At 37.6% G+C, this 27,555-nt stretch overlaps 1 protein-coding gene across 2 annotated transcripts in view; it reads right to left on the reverse strand.

Moving 5' to 3' along the window:
* tln2a (talin 2a) overlaps positions 1-27,555 on the reverse strand; it is a 115,759-nt gene that overhangs the window by 54,024 nt on the left and 34,180 nt on the right. For both annotated transcript variants that reach the window (XM_030161254.1, XM_030161263.1), the window contains exons 3-10: positions 9,940-10,114; positions 8,385-8,482; positions 6,108-6,237; positions 5,776-5,928; positions 3,984-4,126; positions 3,709-3,836; positions 3,236-3,299; positions 3,040-3,144 (exon numbers count right to left, since the gene is read on the reverse strand). In XM_030161254.1, coding sequence (XP_030017114.1) covers positions 3,040-3,144; positions 3,236-3,299; positions 3,709-3,836; positions 3,984-4,126; positions 5,776-5,928; positions 6,108-6,237; positions 8,385-8,482; positions 9,940-10,075 — 957 coding nt within the window. In that variant the 5' untranslated portion in view covers positions 10,076-10,114. The remainder of the gene's footprint in view (positions 1-3,039; positions 3,145-3,235; positions 3,300-3,708; positions 3,837-3,983; positions 4,127-5,775; positions 5,929-6,107; positions 6,238-8,384; positions 8,483-9,939; positions 10,115-27,555) is intronic.

Raw genomic sequence — 27,555 nt, forward strand, 5'->3', positions numbered from 1 at the left:
GTATATTTACACAAAGTAATGTTTTTTATCTGTACTGAGTGTTCATTAATATGCACTGTCATTAAATAAATAAATTCATTTCCTTAATTTTCATATTCTACTGCCTGCTGAGGGTTTTACCTGAATGAAACTAATTTAGAGACCAGATTAAAAACTCAAGTAACAAAATGAAAAAATTTAATTCTCAGACCCTGCAGCATGAAACAATTTTGCCATCACCTTGATTTGTCAAAATGGTTATTCATCTGTTTTACCAGTAAGAAATAACACATTTCTACTGTTAGTAATTAAAATGATACAGTCTTTATCTGCCTGTCAATAACTTTACACCTACTGACCTTCTAATGTCATACTCCAGACACTCTGACCAGACAGATCAGAACAGGAGGGAAGGAGGGTTTCTTCCTTCCTTTTCACCGCATTGAAAGAGCAAATGTTTCAGCAGGAGCCGCGGTCCGAGAGCAGATGGATAAATGTGATGGACTGTGACGTGAGGGCAAAGAGGTGAGTTGTGTAAAAGTCCTGAAGGGCCTGTAAACTCTCTGGGGCCTCCAGGGGTTATGGGTTAGGGACTACAGCCTGAATTTTTTCCAGGGTTATTTTAAGGAACTTTCTGCTCTGTTGGATTACGCTCAAGTGTGACAGAAATGACAAAGGTGAGCAGATGAGATGTCTGGAACTGGAACACGGATCGAAGGGAAGAGGTGGGACATGGTTTACGATTCACATCTAAGATAAAGACTGGCATAAGGCCGATTACAGTGAGGGCTAGCTAAACTGTGCAATGTGCTACTGATGTTTCTGCAAATGAGAACTTGATGAGATGAGCTCCAATCTAATAAGGACTTCTTGGGTTTTTTTGTGTTTTTTTTAAATACTTCATCCTTGTCCTTATCTTCCGGTGCTGAAAGCTACTGATGAAAAGCCAGAAACTGTCTTGGCAGAGATTCAGCAACAGCAACCTCAGCTCAAGTGACATTTTTCAAGCAATTACCAGATTTTACCTCATTTCCTGTGAGATATCGACAGTGAAACCAGAAAAAGGTGACAACTGGAAAGCAATTAATATATGCAGACGGGGCCATTTTCCCTGGATTTTATGAAGGATAACCTCTCGGAAACAAACGGTGTCAGAGAGAAATACTGTCACCGTTGTCACAGCGTTTCCACCGGAACAACTGTACAACTAGAAATCAGCAAATTGCTCCCATCAGCGAGCACCTGCTGGCAGTTGGACTATTTGGGAGTGAGAGTGTCCCCGTTTGTTGGTGCCAAGTCTCCCAGCTTCCCCTCATTCAGTCAATTCTCCACCTCGCTCTGAAACAATCTCAGTGCCACACTCAGTTTCCTCCCGGTGAACACATTGAACTACCACTTGATAAAGTGCTGCAGTGTGTGTGTTTTATGTGTGTGTTAGTCAATGAGACAGAAAGAGATGTAAATGAAGGAAAACGTCATGAATCCCATTCTTTTGCATGCTCATCAGTTTCTGTTGTGATATGTATAGACTGAAAATGAACATATGACTAAATTATGTGGTAAATCAGAATGACTTGAAATTTACACACTTTTTAATAAACAGCCTATTTTATATTACTAATTAGGAATAATATCTAGAAAAAAAACATGATTCACAACAGGAGGGAAACAATATGATTTAAGTCATAAATAAAGAATAAATTAGTCTCGTACAGCCAGTGTTTTGCAGGGGAGCAGCATTTGTACAAGGACATTTTAAGGATAAGCCTCTGACAGTGCAGGTTTATCACAATATATGCACGTGTTTTAGTAACTAATGTCAAGCATTTATCTTTCAAGATTCATATTATGCTACCTCAATTCTACAAAATTGGAACATTGTCTAAAATATAAATAAAACAGAAAAAGAAAAGCCATAAACATCAAAACCTCATAAACCCATATTTCAATCACAATTAGAAGTTCCAAAATGTTTGGACAGATGTATGTTTACCACTGTGAAGAAGCCCCTCTTCTTTTAATAAGAACTGAAGACATAGGTAAAAAAAAAAGGGTTTTGTTCTGTTCTTGTCTAAGATACGATTCCAGCTGCTTCACAGCCCTGGGTATTTGTTGTATTCTTTTGTTTTCATGATACATTAGATGTTTTCAGTTTATGAGAGGTCCTATCTGCAGGTTGGCCAGTTCAGTACCAGGACTCTTCTACTGCGACACCCTGCTGTCGCAACAGATGCAGAATGTGGTTTTGCTGAAATAGTCTCAGGTCTAAAGGACACAGTGGCGATGGTTTCCAAATATAGTTTCAGATTTTGATTCATCTGATCATAGAACGGTCCTCCACTTTGCCTCAGTCCCTTTTAAATGAGTTTTGACCCAGAGTTGAAGGCAGCATTTCTAGTTCATGTTCACATATGGGTTCGTCTTTGCATGACAGAGCTTTAACCTCTATTTTTGGATAACATCGTGAACAGTGTTCACAGATAATGATTTCTCGAGGTGTTCCTGAGCCCATGCGGTGATTTCAATTATACAATCATGCCTGGTTTTAATACAGTGGTGCCTGAAGGCCCAAAGATAACAGGAGTCCAATATTGATTTCCAAAGTTTCATTGTGTCATTATTTAGATAAGGCAAAAAAAAAACAATCAGCTTAAAATTACTGACTGGTTGAAAAAGATTTCAGCAGTGGTTTCAATGCTTATGATTTTGGAATATCCAATCATTCACTTTGTTTCAAGTAAAGTTTGTCTATATTACAGGATATTTCCCATTATTTAGTGGCTAATTGTTTTTTTGTAATGAATATATACACAAAACTGGACTCTGTTCTTCTGTTCACATGGTTTTAAAAGCATTCACACTTCAGGTTTCAGAGTCTCTCTGTCGTTCTCAAACCCAGACAAAAAGCTTTCTCACTATTCTCACAACATTTAATTTAACGACAGCAGAGAAAAGAACTCCAGGCTAGACTTAAATTAAATAAAACAGTGCAGCGGTACTTCATTAATAGCTTTCTTTTTTAGAAAAACACCAGGTTTAATGTATGACTTTCCATCTTACCTTGACCAAGAAGAAGGAGACGCCATACGTCCGCAGAGATCGGGCCAGTTTGACATATTTCACTTTTGCTTCGATCTCTGTCATTTCTCCACAGTTTTTGTGTTCCTTTGGATCCCATTACAGCATCAGTTAATATATGAACATCAGTATATGTAAATAAATACACCAAAAGCATGGATTTCTTATAGGACCGCACCTGGAATATTTTCTTCTCCGCTCCTCTTTGCTTTATGTATTCTTTGGGCAGAAATTCCTTCAGGCTAGAAAGACAAAAACAAAGGAGAAGCTGAAAAATCAAACACTCCTTATTTCACTTTTATACCTCTAAAACCTGAAAAAATAAAAAAAACACTTTTCATGCATTGCTGATATGAGATTACTTTTATATGAGGCCCAGTATACTTTTAATGAGTGTTTTCAACTGTTCTGGTTTCAAATGAAACTTATCAAACAAGTTTCACAAAAAAACATTTGGACAAAAATCTACAAAAAACTGCAACACACAACATATAGATCCTACTTCACCGTCCTTCTGAACATTTCTCATTTCACAGTCAGGGATACGTATATGCATATTTGACTGCAGGGACTTCAAACAGACACATTTTAATATGGATTCAAGGTGTTAATGCTGCTACTGGGAAATCTCCTTGTGGAATAGATGCTTACTCTAGGAATCCAGGTTTGTGTTTATGTTCTATGTGCGGTCCAAACTGGATCTGGGCCTGAATGCCTCCAAATTCACAGGCCTTGTCAAATGAGACGGGGTGAGAACCATTCAGGATGTCATCTCGAGCCTAGGGGACAAAGAAAACCTTTTATTTGAGTAAAGAGAGAAAAAAAGAGTCTAAAACTTTGATCTCAAAGCTTCTCGAGTTGCTGCTACAAGAGTGTGTAAGTGGTTTTATTAGAGAGTAAATGAAGGTAATGGAAGTGCGACAGACCTGGACATAAAGCAGGTTGAGCTGGACCGGATCTCGAGAGTCCACATTCTGGTCAGAGTAGAAGAATTTGCGTCTGAGCAAAAGTGTCTCGTTTTCGTCCACCCCTTGCTCTCTGAAAGTCCTGCTGTGGTCGAGCCAATTCACTGAAAACACAGAATTCAGTCACATCTTAAAATACTCCCTTCAGATACTTCAGTGACTTATAGCTACTTGCAGTCCTTCATCATGTCAGATGGAGACAAATGCACAGAGTATGAGCTCTTCTCTTCTTCTCTTTCTCTCCCCATAAAGCTGTGACAGATGGGACTGAAGTATATGTTTCTGTTTTTGCAGACTCGTCCATCTCGGTGACAGATCTCATATAAGTCTGTCTTTTCTTTTTTTTTTTTTTAACTCTGAGAAAAGCTCTTTAGCCCCTCAGTCACCCAACAAAGTGTCAAGAAAGTTATAAAAGTTCTCAATAAATCATTCTTTTTCACATTGTTAGATGCGTGTTTATCACCTTTGCTCACAGGGCTGCAGATACTGACACGGAGGATGTTTGTCCACTCATTGATAATGTTGTGAGATTCTACTTCATGCCTTCACCTGGATTTTACATGTGCATTTTGAGAATAAACTAATGCTGGGTCCAATCAAGTGAAAGTGAACATCACCATGAAAAAGTAAATCTGCACACATCATTTATCAAATGGGCTTATTTTTTAGCTAACGATTTGTATTTTATGGAACTGGTGTCCTTTTTAAAATACCACTTTTTTTTTTATTGTACTTTTTACACCATTGAAATAGCTCAAATCTGATGCTAAAAATTATATCTAAAAAATGTAAAAAAAAAAAAATGTATTCAATTTGTTGATTATATAGATGATTGTTAAGTTTCAAGTATTAGATTTTCATTATTTTGTGAATATTACTGATATTTATGAGTTTCAACATTTGTGAGTTGCTTAAAAGGCCCTGTCCACATGTTTCCACAAAAATACCAATTTTTAATTTTCAAGTTACTTACAATTCAGATATTTGAGTGAAACTTTCAGAAAGTAATGGTCTTTTGATACGTTTTGGGTGATGCATACAATGGTAAAGAGTCGTCCACGTGTTACTATGGCAGCCTGTCCACGTGTTACCACATTCTCATGTCAATAAAACAGAGACTTTTCAATATTTTACTCCAAAATTTATTTTCAGCATCGTTGAACATAATATCTACAAGGTTTTGTCCTACTTTATATCAATTTCTGTCGAGAACCGCATGTTTTGAATGTTTGTGTAAAGCTTAAAAAATGTATGTCCGTTTTAAATCCACGTTACCGAGCAGTAATTTGACATTTTTCACCTAAAAATTTTATCTCCCCAAAGTTTGTTGAACAGAATGTTAAAGTGCTTATAGACACCTACTCAAATATGTTTAATATATACATATAAGTTACTCTGCTTACATGTCAGAGATGTGTTACCGCTTGTTCAGACCGTGCTGTGGTTGTTTATAATGAACTGCTAAGTGAATCATGTAAAATATAGTTACAGCGTTACATATGAGATAAGATATGCTGGCATAAATAAGGAGACATTAAGGAAAAAGTGGAGGAAATCTTAAGGAGAATGGAAAAAATAAGGATAAATCCATTTTGAGGGGATTTTTTGCACATTGTAGTGAATGAGTGAATAGAAAAAAAGACATTTTTTATAGGAAAAAAAATCAATGGCATATCACTGCAAGGTCAAATGTATAAAAAATAATATAAATCAAAAATAATTTTCCTGCATTTCAATCATTTTATGAACTTACAGTCATCGTCTGTGTGCAGTTTGGCTTTCAGCTTCTCCATTTTCCTCTCATCACGAAGCAGAGTCCTGTCTTTTTTCAGAGTGCCCATCCCATCCTCCTTCTTCTCCTCCACCGTCTCCTGGATCAGAGAGTATTCTTCATAGTTGGTGATGCCTGGAATCAAAAAAAAAAAGAAAAAGAAAAACATTTTCTCAACAGGTTAGACTACAAAAACACAACCCCTGTAGCTGTTTCAAGTACAAAACTGAGAGGATCAACGAAAAACATGAAAAAGGTCAATTTCAGTACACAGCAAGAAATGACTTTGACACAGTGTCAATGTTTTTATTTACCTATTCTACTGCATATAGTCACAAGCAGCTCTCCCACTGTTTTGGAGTCGTCCACCATGATGGTTTTAATAGCCCCGTCCAACATTTTGATCTTCTGGGGCCTCTGCTTCTTCTTATATTCAAGGATGTCCTGCTCAAAGACAAAGGTGGAGAGAAAAAGAAAAAAAGAGAACAAAAGAGGAAAGAATCAGGAGAGAGTGAGAAGGAAGGGGGCTGAAAGTACCCCCAGAGAAAATGATCAAATGCATCCAGGTTGCGTGAAGAGAGAGCAGAATATAGGCCAGAAAACCTTATTTAACGGCTGCCTATCACAGCCTGCTGCTCCGTCCCTATCACAACAATGAGGAGAGATTTGGTTCAGAATAATTGGTCACAGTCATGCTTTCTACCTGGGTTGCCTTTGGTGGATTTGAAGAGGAGAAACCATTTGGAACTGTAAAACCAGAACCTGAGCTGTAGTGAGAATGAGCACGACATGGACACAGAAAACCAGAGTGGGTCTAGCCGTTGGCAGTAAGGATCAGAGGCTTGGCAAATGATCATCATCAGGATGGAGGATTATTTAACATTCTTTAGTCGATTTCTTAATCTTTTTAAACAAACTGCTCTATAATGTGTGTATAACTTAGATTGCACATTGGCCTTAATCCCTTTATTTGGTTCTAAAAATGCTCATCTACACTGCAGGACACAATATTTTAGAACTGAAAAGTTTATTACAGAAGGACTTTAATGATGGTCTAGACAAGTTAAAATCATTACTATAGTTTACATCAGGGGTGTCAAACATACGGCCCGTGGGATGATTTTTTAAGATGAGAAAATTACACTGAAGATAAACAGTCAAGGGTGTCAAACACATTTTAGTTCTGGGGCCACATACAGCTCAATCTGATCACACGTTAATCAGATAAGTAAAATAAAGGCATAATAGCCCATAAATGATCAACAGCAGTTTTGTTTTGTTTTGTTTTTTTGTTTGTTTTGATGTGAAAAATAAGATTACACGATGAAAATATTTACATTTACAAACGATCCTTTCACAAAAATGTGAATAATCTAAACAACTATGAACAGCCTGAAACTTCTTAAGACAAATAAGTGGAATTTTAACAATATTATGCTTGTTACAGAGTGTTTTGTGCCTTTGTTGGTGCACTGTGATTTAGTTAGTTGTAATGCACATGTGTACATGATAAAACAAAGCATAATATTGATAAAATTGCACTTTTACTTTTTTTTAACTGAAACAAAGAGAACATTTTGTAGTTATTATGCTATTATTTTACTGGCTGACCCACTTGAGATCAAATTGGGTTGAATGCAGCCCCTGAACTAAACTCCGGGTTAGTACAAATTTTTCAAGGTAAAATTCAAGCACTTTTAATTGTCTTTTTTAAAATTTTTGCTGCACAGCACCTTATCACTGGGGTACAATACAAATCTACAGGAACATGTATGCTCATGATTATTTTTTTCCTACTTTTTATCACAATGATGTACATTGTGTATTATGCTATAAACATCTAAAGTTATGTTTCATAATAGCAAAATGCTTAAAAATTAAAGGAGAATATTAAGTTTTATCCAAAAAAAAAGGGAAGCCACTTGGCGTTCTTTAGGCATGCTCACATCAAGCCAAAAGATTAAGATAAAAACTTACCTTGGAGTCAACCTAAGACCACTGGTTACCTTTCTTTTTTTTTTGACAAAGTTTTATTTTTCAAATTGCATCACCTCTCTGTAAGTAGCTTTGGCTTGACATCTAACCTGGCAGAGTTAATATTAAAAATAAATTAATTAGTCACATCATAGAGTTATAATTCCAAGCACTTTTAAGCACTTAAACTAAAATTCAAGCACTTTTCAGACCTTGAAAATACAACATTGAAATTCAAGCATTTTCAAGGATTTCAAGCACCCGTACAAACCCTGTAAAATGACTCTAACGTCCTTGGTTTACATTGTGCTACATGAATTTTGTGGCATTCCTCAAACAGCTGAACCCAGGATACGAGTCTGAAAATCTTCAGTTAGTGTGTGTTTGTGTCTGTATTGTTGCTGAGACGCAGTGAGATCCAATCAATGCTGGAGGTCAGTTTGTCCACACATCCCTCTGGGTTTTCATCCACACACACTGGAGCTCCTGAGGTAACTGTGTGTGCTCTGTAACCTTTGCTACACACAATTCAGCAAAAATACAGAGTCCGTGGACACAGTAGGAGTTTAAGTGTTTGTCTAAATGTGGGTGCAGTTACAGAGGTTTTCTACATTTACCCCATTTCGGAGCATGTAGTAGTCCAGCGTCCTACCAGACTCCAACCAGATGCCTTTCCTGGGGTCTTCATCAGACAGAAAGAGGCCGTAATCTGAAGCTGAAGAAACATGAGTTATTTAGTGATTTCTGTCCTCAGAGTGTTGCATGGGTCTAACTAACCTAGACCATTCAGATAAATTATTTGTGTGATTTCTGCAACAACTATTTGCTGGAATTGTTGTCCATTATTCTTGGAAGTTAAGTAAAAATTTCACCTCAATCCAAGGACAAATAAGCTCATACACATACAATGATGAAATTTTGCTCCTAAGGCCAACTCTTAAAAATTCATAACAAAAAAACTAAAGTATTTGGCTCATTCCACACCAACACAACTCAGCTGAGACCTCCCCATTTATCATATCATGGATTTTTTTGGAAGAATGTGAAAACTTAAGTGAGACCTTGCACAATCCTCATGCTCTACCTCAGATGTAAAAAAATAAAAAATAAAATTAAAAATAAAGTGAATCTGAGCCACAAACCTAAGCATACACACCATGAATACCATACAGCAATCAATTAGTTAAACTGTAGGACGAGACTCAACATCACTAATTTGGAGTTACATGCAACTTACTTATGTTGAGTTATGTTTGTTGACAACACTGATGTCAATTTGTAGTTTTCACTTTCTACATAGGACTCACATAAGTAATCATCAGTAAGCATCATTAAGGAAAATTCACAGATTACCAATTCAGAAATGTGAATTTAATATACCCAGGGTTTCTGCAGGTATTAGCAAATCTGATTTAATGTTTTTTAATGCCACTTTAAACAAATTTAATGCCCGTGTCCACCTGCAGATACAGTTTTATACATAGTTTTATACATACATGATGGTTTAAGGTTGACAGGCTTTAACCAGGTTCTGAATAGTTCCTCCTCCAATTACTTTTGCTGAAACTTGCATTTTCCCATTTTTTTGGCATTTGCTAAAATTCCTTCCAGTCTTTTGCCACAGCATGAGCATACTCACACCACATTGCATTCCAAGCATCCGGTGTTGGTGACTTTGTGTATCGGCCATTAACAATAGCTAATTAAAGGGTTCTGCCTGTCAATCGTCACACTATACTTCTGATCCAAATTATTAAATGTTTATATAATAAAAATAAAAAAAAATCGTAAATAATGTTTTTTTCCCCATCAAGTGTACGTAATTTTTTAATGCCTCTGGACATCATATTTTGTGCTTTTTAATGCCCTTTATGGCCTTAATTTTCATAAAATCTATTGAATGACTTAATGCTTTTTAATGACCTGCAGAAACCCTGATACAGCTATGAAATCACCTTAAATGCTTCTGAATCACAGGCTGACATTGCAATTATGATTGAGTAATTGTGCAGCCTTGATACCACTTAGTAGCTGTGGTTGATAATGTCATTTATCCTAAACTCTCCTGACTAATCACAAGATCTTAACACATCTAATCCAAACTCTTATAAGCGTCCAGACATTATTCCTCTGTAATTTTCATCCCCTCCAGTGCTACTCAACCACTCTTACCCTGTCCAGTCTGAGCCTCTGGGACCCTCTCCCTTATGATCCGACAGGCATCGTAGACGGCTGTGGAGGGCTCGAACTGCATAGTCTTGACGACGTTGCATTGGCGAACGCAGATTTTCAGTGACAGCGCCACCATCTTGGCAGGTGGTGTGTGGGGGAGGGGCTGCAGCTACACCTACACGAAACAAGAGCAGAGGAGGAAGTCGAGGTTTATTACATTACTGTTACAACAATGACAAAGAGGGCACATTCATTTTATATTCATGACTTCTGGCAAAGAGGATAAAACCAGGGTTCCTACAGGTTTCTACAAGATAAATTTAAGACCTTTTTAAGACACTTAGAACAGAATTTAATGCATATTTTACAACCTCTTTCACCACCATACTGGCCAAATTTCATGACTCCTTGAATTTAGGAAAATGTATTTATTTACTCCAACGCCTTGATTCCCATGCTCCGAGTCATTTCTCACCAGGGGCTGCAAAGTTTGCAAAAACTGGTTTATAACTTCAATATAAATTGTCAGGTTGGAACGGGTGAAACTGAGTAGAAGAACGATACTTTCTTTGCAGCTTGGACATTTAACATATATATTTAAACACAACACAGCGAACAAGTGTATGACAACATAACTTAGGACCTATCATATCAAATTTAATACCTTTTAAAGACATTTTAAGGTATTGAATGCAGATTTGTAAATTCAAGACATGTAAGACTTTTTAAGACCCCATGGAAACCCTGTAAAACATATGGTATGTACTGATGATAAAGTCACAGTAATCCATTAGAGCACTGTGGTTACACTTTATAAAATATTTCCATTTCTGTTACATCTAAAAACTTTTTTTTCACTCTTTTCTAGTGTGGTATGCTATTATGACGCATTAACTTCAGAAAAGTTTCTTTGTGCTGTCATAAAGAATGAAATTTTATGAATGCGAACAAAGTGCTCATTGTGCACAGCAAGGCCATTGTTATGCTTCATATTCATAAAACAAAAAGAGCCAAACCCAAATTTCTCACATCAACAAAAAGAACCCATCTGGTTACTGCATGGGGGAACAGACAATTCTGCATTTTCTTGGCAAGAGACTGAAACAATAAAAAAGAAAACAAGCTATGTTAACCTCTGTAACTGCAAGGGCAACACCGAATCTAAAACGAAGTCACTGATTGAACTCCTAAAATCTCACCTCTGTTTTTCAGTGACAAAGAAAAAGAGCTGAAGAAGAGGCAAGCAAACATTATCATCTTCACATATAAGGAGACAGAAAAGCAATTTCCAGGTTGTTATCTGTTCGAGATAAACTCAGCATGGTCGCACTCTGCAACACTGCATGCTCCATCCTTCCTTTCCACTAGTATCATTTACACAAAAATACCCACAACAACAAAACCGCCAGTCACAAGCCCACTATCTCACCGGTAATGTCTGGTCTACATCTCACTGTGTCAATTCCACTTAAAATATGGATTATACTAAATAAATAAAATATAAAAGGAAAGGTTTGGTCAGAGCATAAAGAAAGAGTGATGTGCTTCAGAGAATAAATGCAGGAAACAGGAGGTGAGAGTTCAAGCCTTTCTAACAGAGCAACCCCTGTCTGGGACCAATGGGAACACAGGGTGGCTCTGTACCAAGGGTCAAAGGTGAGGGGTCACAAAGTCCGGGCCATGGCTGAAGTACACAGGCAGTCTCTTATCTCCTCCGCTGGCTTTTGACCCTGACTGAAATGTACAGAATCTGGTTCCTATGTGAGATTTGTTCACATACAGGAGTGAAGGTGTTTGTCTGGGGCTCAGTGTTGACACCTACCTACTGAAATAAAACCACTGGAATGTACATCACAGACCACAAGTTGACAAATTAAACCAAAACATTTTATCATGTGTGCAGAATACATGCACACTTGTCCAACAAACCTCCTGTTGATAATGTCTGGACTAAAGCCAAAAGATTTACTTACACTCAGAGTTTGTCCTAAAAACAGATATAACTGCTGCTCTATACATGTAGGTGTGAAATAAAGGCCTCTAATGAAGATAATGAAAGCAGCAGAGGCAACTATGTAAAAACAATGTCATGCCTGAAGGTGATTTGTCAATATGCAGACAGATTTTTGGAATATTTGGAATTCTGTATCCGAATCAGAATCCACAAACTCTGAGAAGCATCTGTTTCAGAGTCAAGACTGTTTCTTTTTTTCCCTCCTTTTTTTCCTTCTTTAACTTTGATTAGATCACAGAGCAGAGCCTCTGTTGTCTGGTTTTTACCTTTAGGTGGTATTTGTTTGTCTCCACACATCAACAGTGCAAAAGCACAGAAATAATGTGCGATTCCTCTTTTAGACTGTAATCACTGCAGGATCTGCTTGAACAAGGCTGAAGAATGGTCACAGCAGGAAGGAGTGAAAAGATAAGACACAGGAGGGGATAAACTAATAAGATGTTGACGTGGTTATCACTGAAACCACCAGTGGGCTCATCTGGACGGTGGAGTGGAAACTGCAGGACAAGTTGTAGAAAAGTGATGCAGAAACTGAATCGCCTAAGTACAGGGCTGGGAGATACAGAAAAAAATCCTATCACAATAATTTTTTTCATATCAGATGATATCGATATGTATCACAATATACTAAATCAAATTACTATTTTTGTCAAGCTTAAATTTTCCGTTACTCATAAGTTAGTTGTGAAGACATCAGAAGGTTATTTATTTTCTGTCAGAGGTTGAACATGACAGATGTGCTGAAGAACATTATACAACTGTTTCAGATAATAAAATAGGTACATACAGTATATTTAAAACTAAACTAAAAGTCTGACCAGCAGGCAAAAGCTTTCAAGTTTTAAAAGAGAACCCAAACAAAACAGACTACTTTCACGAAACAATGCTGGGGGTATATACGTGGGGGTGCGTTCCGTAACTGTCGTAACTACAGTAACTGGGGTAAAACGAAAGTGAAACTTAACATACTTTGAACGTCTGACTCCCGGCTTCTACGCCTTTGTTGTATGCCGGAATCGAAATAGTTCGCACCCTACTTTTCAGTAACCCCTAAAACTAATAATTTCAAACATCTTTAATTTCTGTAATAACAAACTTTTTAACAGATGAACACACAAATCATTTCATTATACATCTAGCCTGTGACTGAACATGACACTCGTACAAAGACCTTTATAAAATGATGGTAAATCTCTCCTTCATCCTTCATCAAGACAAAGCAGAGTCTCCAAAGCTGGATTACTACCGCCACATCCTACTGTACATTTTCCCATCTATGCAATGAGAAAGGATTTGCTGAGATCAAATGTGATTGTAAAGCCCCCAAAACATTTGAGTACAACCAACTCATTAAACTGCAACCAAATCCAGTGTGAGTAAAGGACTCCAGTGTGCATTCACAGCAAAGCAAATCCACATCAGTAATGGTGGATGGCCCTGAAGCACCTTCACAGATGTTGAAAATTGAGCTCAAATGTCAGACGTCCAAATCATCCCTGACATCTGAAAGAAAAGGAAAATGCAAAAGGACAAAAATGTCTTCATCTAGTAACTCACTTAGTGTTAATGGGATATGCATGTTTGGGTCACTGGATTTTCTCTACTGACATTGGTATTATGGTATTGTTGTGGGTTTGATCCGGAGTGGAATTTGGATGTTCAGCGTGGATTCTCCATGGGTCAAGACATGCACATTAACAGGTTTAATCTAAATGTGAATGTGAGAATGAATGGTTGTTTTTCTATATGTGTCAGCACTATAAGGTGTACCCCACTGTCACCCGATGGTATCTGGGAGACGCTCCAGCATCTCCTATAACCCTCAGCAAGGATTAACCTGTTAAACTCTGAGCCTTTTGTTCCAATCAGAATCATTTCAATGCAACACAAAACAGTGGATTAGCTGATAGCACAAATTTCATTCATATAAAACCAAATTATGATCAGAAAACAGCAAAATGTAAGACAAAATGTGTAATAATCATCAGCTCATTCAATAAGTTTTATCAGTAGAGAAATAATACTTGTACTGTTGGATCTGCTTAGTGTTAACTTAGCGCTGCAAAGTTTTTTGTATTAGTCTGTTTTATGAAATTAATCATGATATACACTAGTTTTTGGCTGTTAGCTTGTTTTAGATATTTGCCCATTTAAAGGCTTGTTGTTTGAGTTGTGTTCTGTTGTCCAACATCTGGTTTTGTTGTGCTGTTACCTTATGCTCTTCTAGTTACGTGGATGTATAGAATGTGTATATTGCTACAAGCACCGCATAGCATTACCATAGCAACAGAGAACAACTGTCCCTGGTACCAGGGGAAACTGGGCTTAAGAGGCTATGCAGTTCCGAAAATAAAGAGATTAATAAAATGAGTATTAAAAAACAAAATTGGTGCGTGTTGGTTAGAAAATGCTAAATTAAAATTCAAGGCATTTGAGTTTTCATGGTCAAAAGTGTCTTACTTGTCTGGGTCACAATATATAAAATAAATACATTTTTTAATTGCAAATCTTGTCTCTGCAAATTAGAAAAAAAATTCAACCCTTTTTAAAATGTTTCTCCTCCATTTTTGACCATGAAAATGAAACAAATCCCTCTATTTCAATTAAGCATTCGCTTTGTTTGTTTTTTTTTTTATAAACCAATACTCAAATTACTAATTTTTTACCAATTTCTAAAAAAGACAATTCAATAAACAAAGTCAGGTCAATTAAAAGAAATAAGTTGACAACATTACACCTAAACAGTCCAACTAAAAGTAGTAAAACCAATAACAAGAGCAAACACAGCGGAGAAGTCACAGGGTGATGATGGAACCGTAAGGATGCGTGTTGAATAGCAGCTGACGGTGACCACAGAGACAAGATTTTCAGCATAGCATGTCCACACAGCCGATCTGTCTCATCAGCCTCGTCTTCATCTCTTTTCCTGCTGCTAAATCCCTCTGGGTGGAGGACCGTCTGTTTGCCTGCAAGCTTTATTTACCTGCCTGCCTGCTCATCCTCACTATGCTGCTTCATCTGTCTACTTCATGTGTCCTCACAAAAAACAGGACCAGAAACGTGCAAAAACAGCAACTTTTTGCAGCTGGTGGCCATCAGCCATTTTTTTTTTTTTTTTTACAGTTTTACAAATGATCCAGTCGTCTTGCACACTGTCTAACTGTAAATGCATGGAAACTGGACGCATAGAAACAGACCTCGTACAAATCCATAATCGTTAATAAACAGAGCACTCCCACACTGTACTACATGAGCACAAAGCATCCCTCCCCCTCCTGACTTTAAACCCAACTGCACCGTTTACACCTACACTGCTTTGATCTGCTGCAGGCTCATATAACTAAGAATATTCAACAGTACCACTTGACTGTAAGCAACATTTTCCAAAGAGTTCACACCAATAACAGCAGGACTACATTCACAGGGTTTCTGCATGTTTCTACAGGTTACATTAAGGTCTGTTTATGACCATACTGAGGAAAAATGTACAAAATTAGCAAAATGGGAAAGTTTCAGAGTTAGCCTACTTAAAAAATGAATCCATTCATTCCCTGTAATTTTCTTTTTTCTCGAAGTATTTTTAGATAAGGAGATGTGATGTTGCCTCCATGCACTGGCCTACAATCTGTATTAAAACCCTGGGCCATTTCTTTCCACAAAACAATGGATTAGCCCATAGCAGAAGCTTCATTCATAGAAAACAAAGCTATGATCAGAAAACAGCAAATGTAAAACAAAATTCATGATCATTGCTTCATAATGCAACCATTATTTATGCTCTTCTTTGTCTCATTCAGTGAGTTTTAGTGGTAAAGCAATAATATTTGTATTGTTGGATTTGCTTACTGTTAGCTTAGCGCTGCAAAGTTTGTAGTTTTATGAAATATTCATGACATACGCTGGTGTCAGACTGTTAGCTTCTTTAACATTGATTTTAAGCCCTTTTATAGAAATAGATGATATTATAATTGAAGTCTAAAGAACCCAAAGCCCACATGAAGGAATACAATTTGTAATGTTCATTTAAGAAAGCAACATTTCTGAGCGTTTCACTGTCTGTAGACGGATTTCTATTCTGTTTTTATTAGAGCCTGTTCTGTTCTGTTTTTATTAGGCCGATTATAGCATATCACCAATTAATCAACATCGATCAATATGTAACCGATGTATTAACTTTTTTGCTGTGTGGAGATTCTCTCACTGCTCCTGTGTCTGTGCTGCCTGGAGAGTTAGAGGAATAGTAAAGCGTGTTCAGTTTCACTTTCGTCTTGACAATCATGGACCGCTATCCCTCCCCACTCCGACAATCACAGGCCGTTATCAAATATAAAACTATTACATCCTGTGTATATCAATGTTCTTATTTCATATATTGGCCGATATATCGGTTATGAGCCAGTATATTGGATATCGGCTTTTTTTAGCCCCAAATATCAGTATCAGCCCCAAAAATTGCATATCGGTCAGGCTCTAAGTTTTATACTGGTTATATAATGAGGTGGTAGCAGGTTCTATGACAGACGCCCCTTAAATAAAATACACTTAGTGGTATTAATTGATGAAAAAGTAGCCATTAGCAGAACAATAGAAGTTTGTGACATCAAGATGCATCACGAACCACTGATAGGCGAGTCGAAATTTAATCAGATCTTGAGGCCAGTAAAGGTTCACACCCCTAAGTTCCAGTACAGCAAAGAGAAAGTGGAGAGGGAAAAAACAAGAGAAGTCAACTGCTTTTAAGCTTTCAAGGCCTCAGGTGCTTTTTTTGGCCTCATATCACAGAAAAAGCACACACAGTACATCTACCTCCACATGCCGCAGAGCACAGCTGTGCCGAGGCCGACAGGAAGGCTGATACAGTCACTCCTCACACTGAAACACACTCGAACAACAGAGCGGCCTCAAGTACAAATGATATGAACCAGGATGTGTCATTTCAGAGGAGGTTGAAGCCAATGCAGGGAGACTACACACAGATCAAAACACAGACGTGTGAAGTCGTTTTTGTTTTTTCAAGGCTTACAGCTTTTAGGTAGATTCAGGTCTGGCTTTGTCTTCTTTTTACTGAAGAGGTTTTCAGTTGTTTACACCCTCTTCTCACTGACTAAACAACTCAGTACAACTGTGGGAGTGCTGACCCCCCCCTTGAAACACTACATTTCTCAGCCTAACTAAACACTTCCTGCTAAACAATGTGTACCAAAGTTGCAGCTCTTCATACTTGTGGCATTTAACAAACTCAAATAATTTGAAGTTATCTCTACACGTAAGCATCTAATAATTGACCAAGACAGCTTCCTCATTATAAGATGAAGATGAGGCTGTGGCTGTTTTCTACTGGAGGCGGGAAACACACACCGAGGGGAGCAAATGTTGACAGACGTCAAACAATGCGAGCTGCCGTGTGGTCTGTGTGGAGCATTGTTTGAGTCGGTAACTCAGAGAGACAGGCTTTGACATGGATACAGTAAATAGAGACATCACACCCGAAGAGAAAGGAGGCAGATCACAGTAAAAACACCAAAGGCCAAGACAAAAGCAGGTTACATTTTGCCTCTGTGCACACACAAAATTCGATTTCATTTGGAGCAAACGGGCTGCCTAAGAGTTGAACAAAAGCTCATGAGATAAAAGGAAAATGAGACCGAGCACTGGAACATGTAGCTATTGTTCAATAGATCAATGAGGCAGAGCAGTGCCTGCTGGGAATGCCCAGGCCTTATTACAGTAACATGGCCTCTAATCCAATAATAGAACAGTCCACGACTCAAACAGGCCAATCCTAGAGGAGCTCTGGACCCGAAAACTATTCAATATTTAGCCTGAGTATGCTGGTAGCCTAGTTTCTACACCAGGGTCAATCCGAACTAGTGGACACACCAATTAGTTTATCTGTTTCCTTTTCACCCCCAAACAGAATTCCTGATTTAGTTACCAACCTGATGCCTCCAGAGATGGATTTCTGATTAAAAGAAACTTCGCAAACTTCACATTTTTTGATCTACGGGAATGTTACTCTGGAATGAAATGTAAACCTGCATTAAAGCACAATACAACCTTATCATATGACAGTGGTTTCCCTCTGACACAACATAACCTCAGGAGATCGGGTAAGGATAATATCTGATGGAAACTCGATCAGGGTGTTTTTTAAAATGACCACAAGCATAAAAAACATTTATTTTAAGTCGCTGGAAAGCTTAACATGCAATAGGCTTTTAAGTGTGTAATTTTAGGTCTTATATACATTATACACGTTACGTAAAAAAAACAAAAAACATATTTTTCTTGAAGGGGAGGAGAAGATCAACATGTCCAATTTGCAACCATGCATGAGGATATCATCAACATCTATTTCCAGTTTGAATCAAATATTGACTTTAATTGTAATGGTGGTCATATCCTAATCAAGTGCAACACAGTCAAACAAAAGATACATATTCAACTCAAGTTCTCAGAGATATTGTTCAGCAGTGGTTTGTGTGAATGAGTGCAGGGCCTGAGGTTCTACTTGAAAAGGACCAATCATGCAAAATAAGCCTGGCAGGTTCACCAAACAAAACAGGGCTAAAATAGGAAATTGAATCAGGTATGAATGGCCTATGTTTGTATGCCTGATAATCAGAGTATGTCGCTTTTTTTTTTTTCAGGAAATGACAAATACTGTGATTGAAAAATATATTTAAGAGAAAACAGAAACCCTACTTGGGGTGCCACTAGCCATGCACAGCTGTAAAATGAAGGGAGTTTTAAATTTCAATGCCCCCTTCTGTAGAGAACTGACTTTTTATAAGAAACACCTGAGATATATATGCATGTAAATATATTTCATTCTCTGTGCATTTCTCGTACTGTTCCACTTTGAGACAAACAAGTTGAATAATCAAGCCAATTTGAGTCAATAACTACTTCTACTACTACTACCCTACCTGAACTACAACACACTACTGCCTATACCACTACAATAATAAATGTGTTTTTTTAAAACACCTCAAACTCTTTTCAGACTTCAGTATATGGTGGAAAGTATGCCATTTTTAGTCTTAAAAAAGAAGATGATTATGCTTACCTTTTTGACCAACTGCTAGCCTAACCTAAAATGATTCAGTACACTCACCAATAATGGTAATACTGTTGTGTTGTTATACTGTAAGTTCTTATACACTTTGTGATACTGGTTATGAAATAAATATAGTTCCTTTTTACAGTAGCTAATTTTATAACACCAGTGTTCTCTAACCCAAATTAACGATAGCTAAATAGTTAGCTACAAGCTGCTAGCTAACCATAGATCTAGCTATACTTGCTAATGTAATGTAATGCTAGCCTATATTCAATATAACTGGCTTGTTGACATGTTATTAAAGAACACTGTTATTATTATTATAGTATCACTGACACTGCTATAGCACACAATTACACTATTAAATGTTATCTGACTGGCTAACCTGCTTTGCTAACACATTTAGCCTCAGCGATGGTGTTGCTAATGTTACAATGAGATCTACACAATCCTCACAAATGATCTCAACACTATGAGCGGCTTTTCAAATGGAGTTTGAGGTCGTTATGTTTATTCTATTTCAGATTTTTGTAGATGCTTAACGAGACTCAATCTCAGATAATTTTTTTTTTACTTTTTCAAGCTGTTAAAGTGCTTTAAATACTAAGAAAAACCAATATGAGCAGATTGCGATAAGAAATACACATACAGCTGTTTAAATTAAATAGGTAGTAAAAAAAAATGCAAAACAGAATATTTTGCTTTGGAGCCAACTGTGACACAAGCATCCTAAGTATTATCTCCGACTAACAAGTGCACAGCGGGGGACTAATTTACTCCTGGAGCATGCTGCATATTATGATCCATCTATTTTATAAGCACTGCTACTGAATAATAATTAGACTGTGCAATGCACCACTTTATCAGGCCTCATAGTTGCCACCCTGAGTGGTTATTATGATGGAAATCTGTGTGTTAGAAAATGGTCACAGCAGCATTTTCACAACAAATGAAATGAATTGGAAGAGTACCATCAGAACGATATGTTGGTTTGCTTCCATCAGCAGAGTAAATCTATGTAGTCATTTCACGGTGAAATGTGAAATTACAATACAAAGCAATGATTAAAAAAAAAAAAAACTATGGGTCTAGTTTTTTTGGGTTTTTTTGTAAATACAACGCATCTGTTTTCAGGAGAAAGTTGTCATAATTGCCTTTGCTGACAGTGAAAACCGGTTCCGCTGCTAATCATCTGTTTTGGCCATTTCATACTTAAAACATACTTAATCGGTGTCGAGTCTGGATGTTTTGACTGATATTCCATGATATATCATTTTCTACCAGTTAACCCATCAGATGCATATCCAGAATGAGGCACTGTTTCTTTTAAATAACCTCAAGTGGATATAAATCAGTTTTTATCACTGCTGTCGTCATGTCCATCCTTGCCTTCATAGAAAGACAGCGTAAACAAGACATTTGAAACCTGCTCTGACTACTCATCAGGCAGAGATGGATCTGATCTAAAGCGTACTTCCTTAGTCACACACGAGTGAGCCAGTACAGTTCAGAGTGAGGTCATTATCCAGCAGGCTGAACGGGGCGGCGGTGGCCAGTAGGTTAACAGAGTGCACTTGCGACTCCAGGGCCACTGGAAAATGCAGAGTGAAAGCAGAGTAAAAAAAAAAGAAAAAGAAAAAACAAACAACAAACTGCCCTGCTCTTTCTAAGTGCATTCAAGTAAAGTAGATACTCCCTGCCCAGTAGTCGAGGATTTTTCTCGTCACTTTTGCACGCAGCCATTATTAGCAATTTATTTAGTGTGGAAAATCTAGTTTTGGTTACTTTGCAATTTGGACATTTCGATATTTTTCAATTTCAGATCAGGAGAAACTAAGGATCATTTATCTACCAATTGATCATCAGTCGGTCTATAAAATGCTAGAAAATGGTAAAAAAAAAAAAAAAGCTGATCAATCAATATTTCCCAAAGCCCAAAATGGTGTATTCAAATGTCTTATTTTGTCAGAAATGCTAATATATTTAGTTTACTGTCAAAAAGAAGAGGCAATAAACCAAAAAACAATCATATTAAAGAGCCTGAAATCAGAATATTTTGACTTTTATTCATTCAAAATATTATTATTAAAATACTTGGTTATTAGTTTAATAATTCAAAATGTATGAAGTAACTGAGTAATTATTTTATCTGTAGCTGGTACATTTATGTTAGATTCCTAGGACTGCAGTTATTTTTAAGGATCTATTAAACTGAATTCACTTATTTTATCACTATTTTGTGTTATCACAATACAGTAGATGGTCTGTAAATTGAATTAAAGTTGCAGTGCTATATTTTTTTTTTTCCACCATCACTGGTCTTTGGTTACCTTAAAGCATATTGTAGATGGTCTAAGAGGACAAGACTTCTGGATCTACTCTGAGCCTGTGTTCTCTAGTTATTGAAAATCTACTTGCCCTGCTCAGCAGATAAGGGCTTAAATATGTGATTGACAGCTGTAACAACTGATCACTGATCAGATTCTGGCAGATGTAACTCAACTGTTAAACTGTGTGACTCAACAGAAGCCAGGAAAAGCAGCCTCATCATTAACAGCAAGAAACAATATCAGGCCAATTACATCAATATTTAGTCTGGATTTGGAACAAGAGGAGCGAGCTGCAGACAGAGTGTATGTATTTGAATATTCTAGTTTTCCACCTCCGATTTCACTCGTTACAGCTTTAAGGAATGGTTTTCATTATGCTGTGTTTCATTACATTGGACTGTTTTCGTCTTTTATTTAGATCATTCCTCTTGCAGAGAATTACCCTGTTATGCATCACATTCACTCCGCGTATTTGTCATGTAAATTTCCTGCCTTTCACTTAAACAATAGCATCATGTAAAAGGACATACATTTTCTGTCATCGCATAATGCATGTCATCACTGTATTATCTGCACGCTTGTCAGTTTATTATCATTACTATTCGCGTAATTTTTAGTCACTTTAGTGTTTCTTTCAACATTTTTTTTTATTTTTACACTGCCCCCCAATGGGAAGGCAAGGGGTATTGTTTTTGGTTCTGTTGGTTTGTTTATTTGTTTCTTTGTTAACACTCTAGCAGCAAAACTACTGGTTGGATTTATACCAAATTGAGTTTATAGATTGTCAGTAACCCACAATAGATGTCATTACATTTTGGGAAAAGTAGGTCAAAGTTCAATTTATTAAATGAATTTTTTACTTCTTTTTTTGCCCCCATTTACTTATAATGGGTCAAATTTCACACGTCTGTAGCAGCAAACTATTGGTTGAATTCATACCAAATTGGGTTTATAGACTGCCAGTGACCCAGAATAGATGTGGTTACATTTTGGGAAAAGTAGGTCAAAGTTAAATTTTTTAATGAATTTTTTACATCTTTTTTTTCCCCATTTATTTATAAGGGGTGAAATTTCAAATGTCTATAAAAAACATCAATTTTGTTTCAATTTACTTCAAACTTGGCACCTATATAGAGGCAACTGATATGCTGACATCAGCACACGCATAGACATGATGACATCAGCTGGATCGATGCCAAAATAAGCTACAATACGTGCAAGAGGCAGGGTTTGTTGTGCCTGACACCACTTGTTGTTATTATATTCGATGCCTTTTGTCTTGTGCTGCTGTGACATTTATATTTTCCCTTGGGGGGGATCAGTAAAGTACATCTTATCTTACCTTACCTTATCAGGTCATATTGGTGACCTGAATGGAGACACTGAAAATTTAAGCATCTGTTGACAATAGAAAAACTTTTATTCCCTTTCTCTTCCAGCAAAAATGAGGTTGTAGTTCAATAATATTTCCAGATGCAACACGAAAGTTTGATTACACAAAGCGATGTAAGATGCAAAAATACAAGCACATGCGCAGGCTTCTTCTTCTCTGTCATGTGAGAAATGGAGCCTGTTGGGATAATTATCCACCTGGTTGGTGGTGGGCTCCGGTGACAGACTGCATACCTCCTGACTGATAGAAACTGCACGGCTGTTGTCTGCCCGGTGTTTGTGCGAGCGCATATTCGATGTGTGTGTGTGTGTGTGTGTGTGTGTGTGTGTGTGTGTGTGTGTGTGCACGCGCAAGATGGAGAAAGACAGCACGAGAGCTTAAGGCTGAAGCCGGCAGGTGATGTATCTCTGTCGGCAGACGCACAAACGCAGGTGTTGAGTTTCATGCGAAGAAGAACAGAGGCTCTCTAGTGTGCCAACAACGCCTCTTAGTGCTTGTTGGTAATGCTTTGTTCAATATGACATAGTTAAATACACAAGTCAACATGGAAGTTTACTGGTGCATCTACTATTCTACACTAAATTAACAGAAAAAGTATGCTTTTCAAGATGAGACAGTAACAACAGCAACTGCTAATAGCTTGTTTTACTAACCTCGATGGCTTTTTTGGTGAGGCGCAATTAAGATTGTTTACTTGTTATCTATTTATTTTTCCATTTAGAAAATAGAGCTGTTAACAATAACCACACTACACAGATATGTACAAATACAGGTTACCATGGTTACAGAGAGGTTTTTGTGGTTCAGCTGATATCTCATCTGTTTTAGAAAGCATGAAAAAAGAGAAAATACAGCAGTCCAAGGGATATGTGTAGGATACTAGTAAAAAAAAAAAAGTCTCACTGTCTCACTGCAGGTTTTATAAGCTGACACAGGCAAGGCTGCTGAACTGAAGTATTTTTCAGGCTGATGATCCTAAATGAGAGAAAATAATAAATGAATTGCTGAATGAATACGTGCATCAATAAATCAATGGCTGACACTGGAGACAGACCCACTCAGATGAAAATAACTGAGTTTTATTCATCCTGCTCAGTTGGACGATGATAATGTGATTCAAAAAGTATGCAATGCAAACCCAGGGCAATAATATTAAGTAATGATAATGCTAATAATACTGATAATGTTAACACCAACAACAACAATGCCAACAACGGAAACAATACCACCAACAGTAACCGCAAAAACAATATAAATAACGCCAACAACACCAGCAACCTCAAAAAATGCCAACAACCACACCACTTACTCCAGCAACCACAGCAATAACACCTACAACGATGCCAATGACACTAACAACCGCGAAAACGCCAACAACCACACCACTTACTCCAGCAACCACAGCAATAACACCTACAACCACGCCAATGACACTAACAACCGCGAAAACGCCAACAACCACACCACTAACGCCAGCAACCACACCAATAATGCCTACAACTACACCAATAACACCAACAACTGCAAAAACGCCAACAACCACACCACTAACACCAGCAACCACACCAATAATGCCTACAACTACGCCAGTGACACCAACAACCACACCACTAACGCCAGCAACCACACCAGTAATGCCTACAACTACACCAATGACACCAACGACTGTAAAAAATGCCAACAACAACACCACTAACGCCAGCAACCACACTAATAATGCCTACAACTACGCCAGTGACACCAACAACTGCAAAAGACACTAACAACCACACCACTAACACCAGCAACCACACCAGTAATGCCTACAACTACACCAATGACACCAACGACTGTAAAAAATGCCAACAACAACACCACTAACGCCAGCAACCACACTAATAATGCCTACAACTACGCCAGTGACACCAACAACTGCAAAAGACACTAACAACCACACCACTAACACCAGCAACCACACCAATAATGCCTACAACTACGCCAATGACACCAACAACTGTAAAAACACTAATAACATCAATAGCAACACCGACAACACCAAAAACAACCATGCCAACAACAACAATCTTCATGGGACAACTTTGACTGAATCCATTCTCTTGTTGCCTCTGGTAGTGACACACATTCAACACATTGTAATTCAGAATAAGGAATTCTGTTTATAGGACGACAAAGGTTATGTACTGAGTGACACATCGAGTGCTTTTCAAGTGTAAACCTGCAATCAGCTCCAACAGGTTAATCATCCACACAATATACACACATACACGATACTTTACTTTAACAGCGCAGCCTAAATCAAATACGCAGCCATCCAGTGAGAGACAAAAACCAGAGTTAAAAAGCTAATGCTCTTTTCATAAAAGACTTTAAATAAAATGCCATCTCCTCTACCCGAGGCCAATAACACATTGAATTACTCTCTGGTACTGCTTTTTTGCACTGTAACACTAAAATGTACACTGTTCTGCAGTGCCACATGTCCTGTTTAAGCACCAATAATATGAACTGTGCTAAACTAACAACCAATAAGTCTACATAAGAAACAGTTTCACTTTCAGTACTTGGAGGTTCTTGTGGAGTCCATGAAAAGAAACAGACCACATACAGAACATGATGTAAAATGACTCAGCTAGTCAAAGCACATTCTGACACATTTGTACCTATATATTATTACACAGCAGCACCGCTCATCATCACTGGACCATGATTTTTTTTTTTTTTTAAACACAGCCTAAGAACATCCATCAGTGACAAAGAAATGCAAGAGTCATCAAACCACACACATCATCCCACCGGTTGTACATTACACATGACTCACTCCCTGCACATCTGTGCCGTTGTTTCCCAGAAATATAGGATCTAAAGGGCCTGGAAGCATTTCCATATGACTACATATACACCCCGCAATTTGTATGTGCATCGCTGTGGGTCAAAAAGAACAAACAATGCAATTCAAATTATGATCATCGGGGTATTTTACATAGTAGCTCAAAACCACCAGTTTGTTGCCGATGAGTAAGAAGCTAATTGAGATGAAGTCCTGCCCATCCAGTTGTGTCCTATTGGAATTCATTTCAGAAAACTGTATTATACTGTGTATGTATTACAGTTTATGACAAGAGACGAGTAATTTTTTGATCCCATTTGACTTATGCCAACATTTACACATTTGTCAATTAAGACGAGATATAAAAAATATGCCACATTCAGTTACATGTTTTATTCCTGTAGCTGAGGAAATTAACTTGTAATAAAAACCTATAGTACAACACATAGGATACATTGGATTTTGGTGGATTTACAGTGAAAATCTGATTAGCAATATTTCAGTTAAATATTTTAAAGGTTCAATCTACACTACAAATGCCTGACTGAGAAAATAATAAGGAAACATCTTCTATTCTATTCTATTCTGTTCACCATAGGAAAAGCTCAATGGCAGTACAAAATATTAGTAAGTGTATTAATATACAGGATCAATCTGATCCAGACTAGCAACTATAAAGAGAAAATAATCACTTTTTAGTTTTTGGTGGACACAAAGTGACTAATCACAGGGCCTTTTTGTATTTTGCTACTTCCAACCCCTGAGTTTCTAGAAAGACATAATTTGTTGTAAAACGGGTTGTTTTGGGGATGTCATGTTCTTTTATTGTGCCACACTGTCCTGTCTTTTCAAGTAAAAACACTTTCTGGCTATTCTACCTGCTGTTCTGCACAGAGCTGGTATTTATCACTACAGGAGGCCACACATCATTGCACTGTGATCTGTAATCATCCAGAGCACTTTTAACCTGGATTTGGTAATTTTGAATATCTTGTTTCTGATGATTCAATCCGATGTTATTGTGACATACTGGCACAAAGGAAAGCTGAATTATATGGTCCTGTAGAGAAAAACATGGGCTTTTGAAATGAAATAGACCATTTCAGCAACTGGCTCTGAACGATTGGTTAACGGACTACTATTAAAAACCCAAGGCTCCATCACAATGTTGTTTACATGTTGACAAAGCTTTAATCTAATAATATAACAAGAGACATGTGAAAGCAAGATCAGTAGGCACATGAGGGCATATCTCTGTTTTGATGTCTTTTTGATGTTTGACCTAAAATATTGAGGCAGAAATGAGATTAAGGCTGATTAGACAAAACACATGAAATATGCTCCTCACAGGCCCTTTGTCTAGTCAGGACATGGTGTTAGTCATTTGTAGCCACATCACACAAAAACGCAGACACTCTCCTGGGGGGGGGGGGTTGTGAGTGACATTGTTGTGCATGTGGGTGTGTGCCTTAGCAATTACTGTAATACATTACAACATTAAAACTCACTCTGCACATACTGTCCCCCTGCTCACGGATTGAGGTCCGTGAGTGGGGGGGGTACATATTGTCTGGTACATGCCCCCCCACTCACCCACCCCTTTGGTCACAAATTCGCTAGTGACTGGAGCTCACTTTCACTTTCTCACAGCTTTATCTACAGATATCATATACCCCACCACCACCACAACCACAATTTTTTTCAAGCATAGGGGGGGCGCCAGTAGGCTCATGATGCTGAAAGTGGGGCGTGGTTCAAAAAAGGTTGAGAAACCTGGGTGAAGGATAGGGGAAAACATCATCAATAATATCAGATTTGAACTAAAGGTCCACATAATCTCTGTACTGTGATCTTTCTTAACCTATTCAGAGGAGATTGTGTTTCTTGTGGGATTTTTGTGGTTTAGTAAAAAGCTGGGGATCATTCTGGATGTCAGTCCAAGATTTAGTCCGAGCCATTTGTGCAGAATAATTTCACTGCCTTCTGCCG

This window comes from Sphaeramia orbicularis, chromosome 3 (genome assembly GCF_902148855.1).
Source record: "Sphaeramia orbicularis chromosome 3, fSphaOr1.1, whole genome shotgun sequence".
NCBI classification, from domain to species: Eukaryota; Metazoa; Chordata; class Actinopteri; order Kurtiformes; family Apogonidae; genus Sphaeramia; species Sphaeramia orbicularis.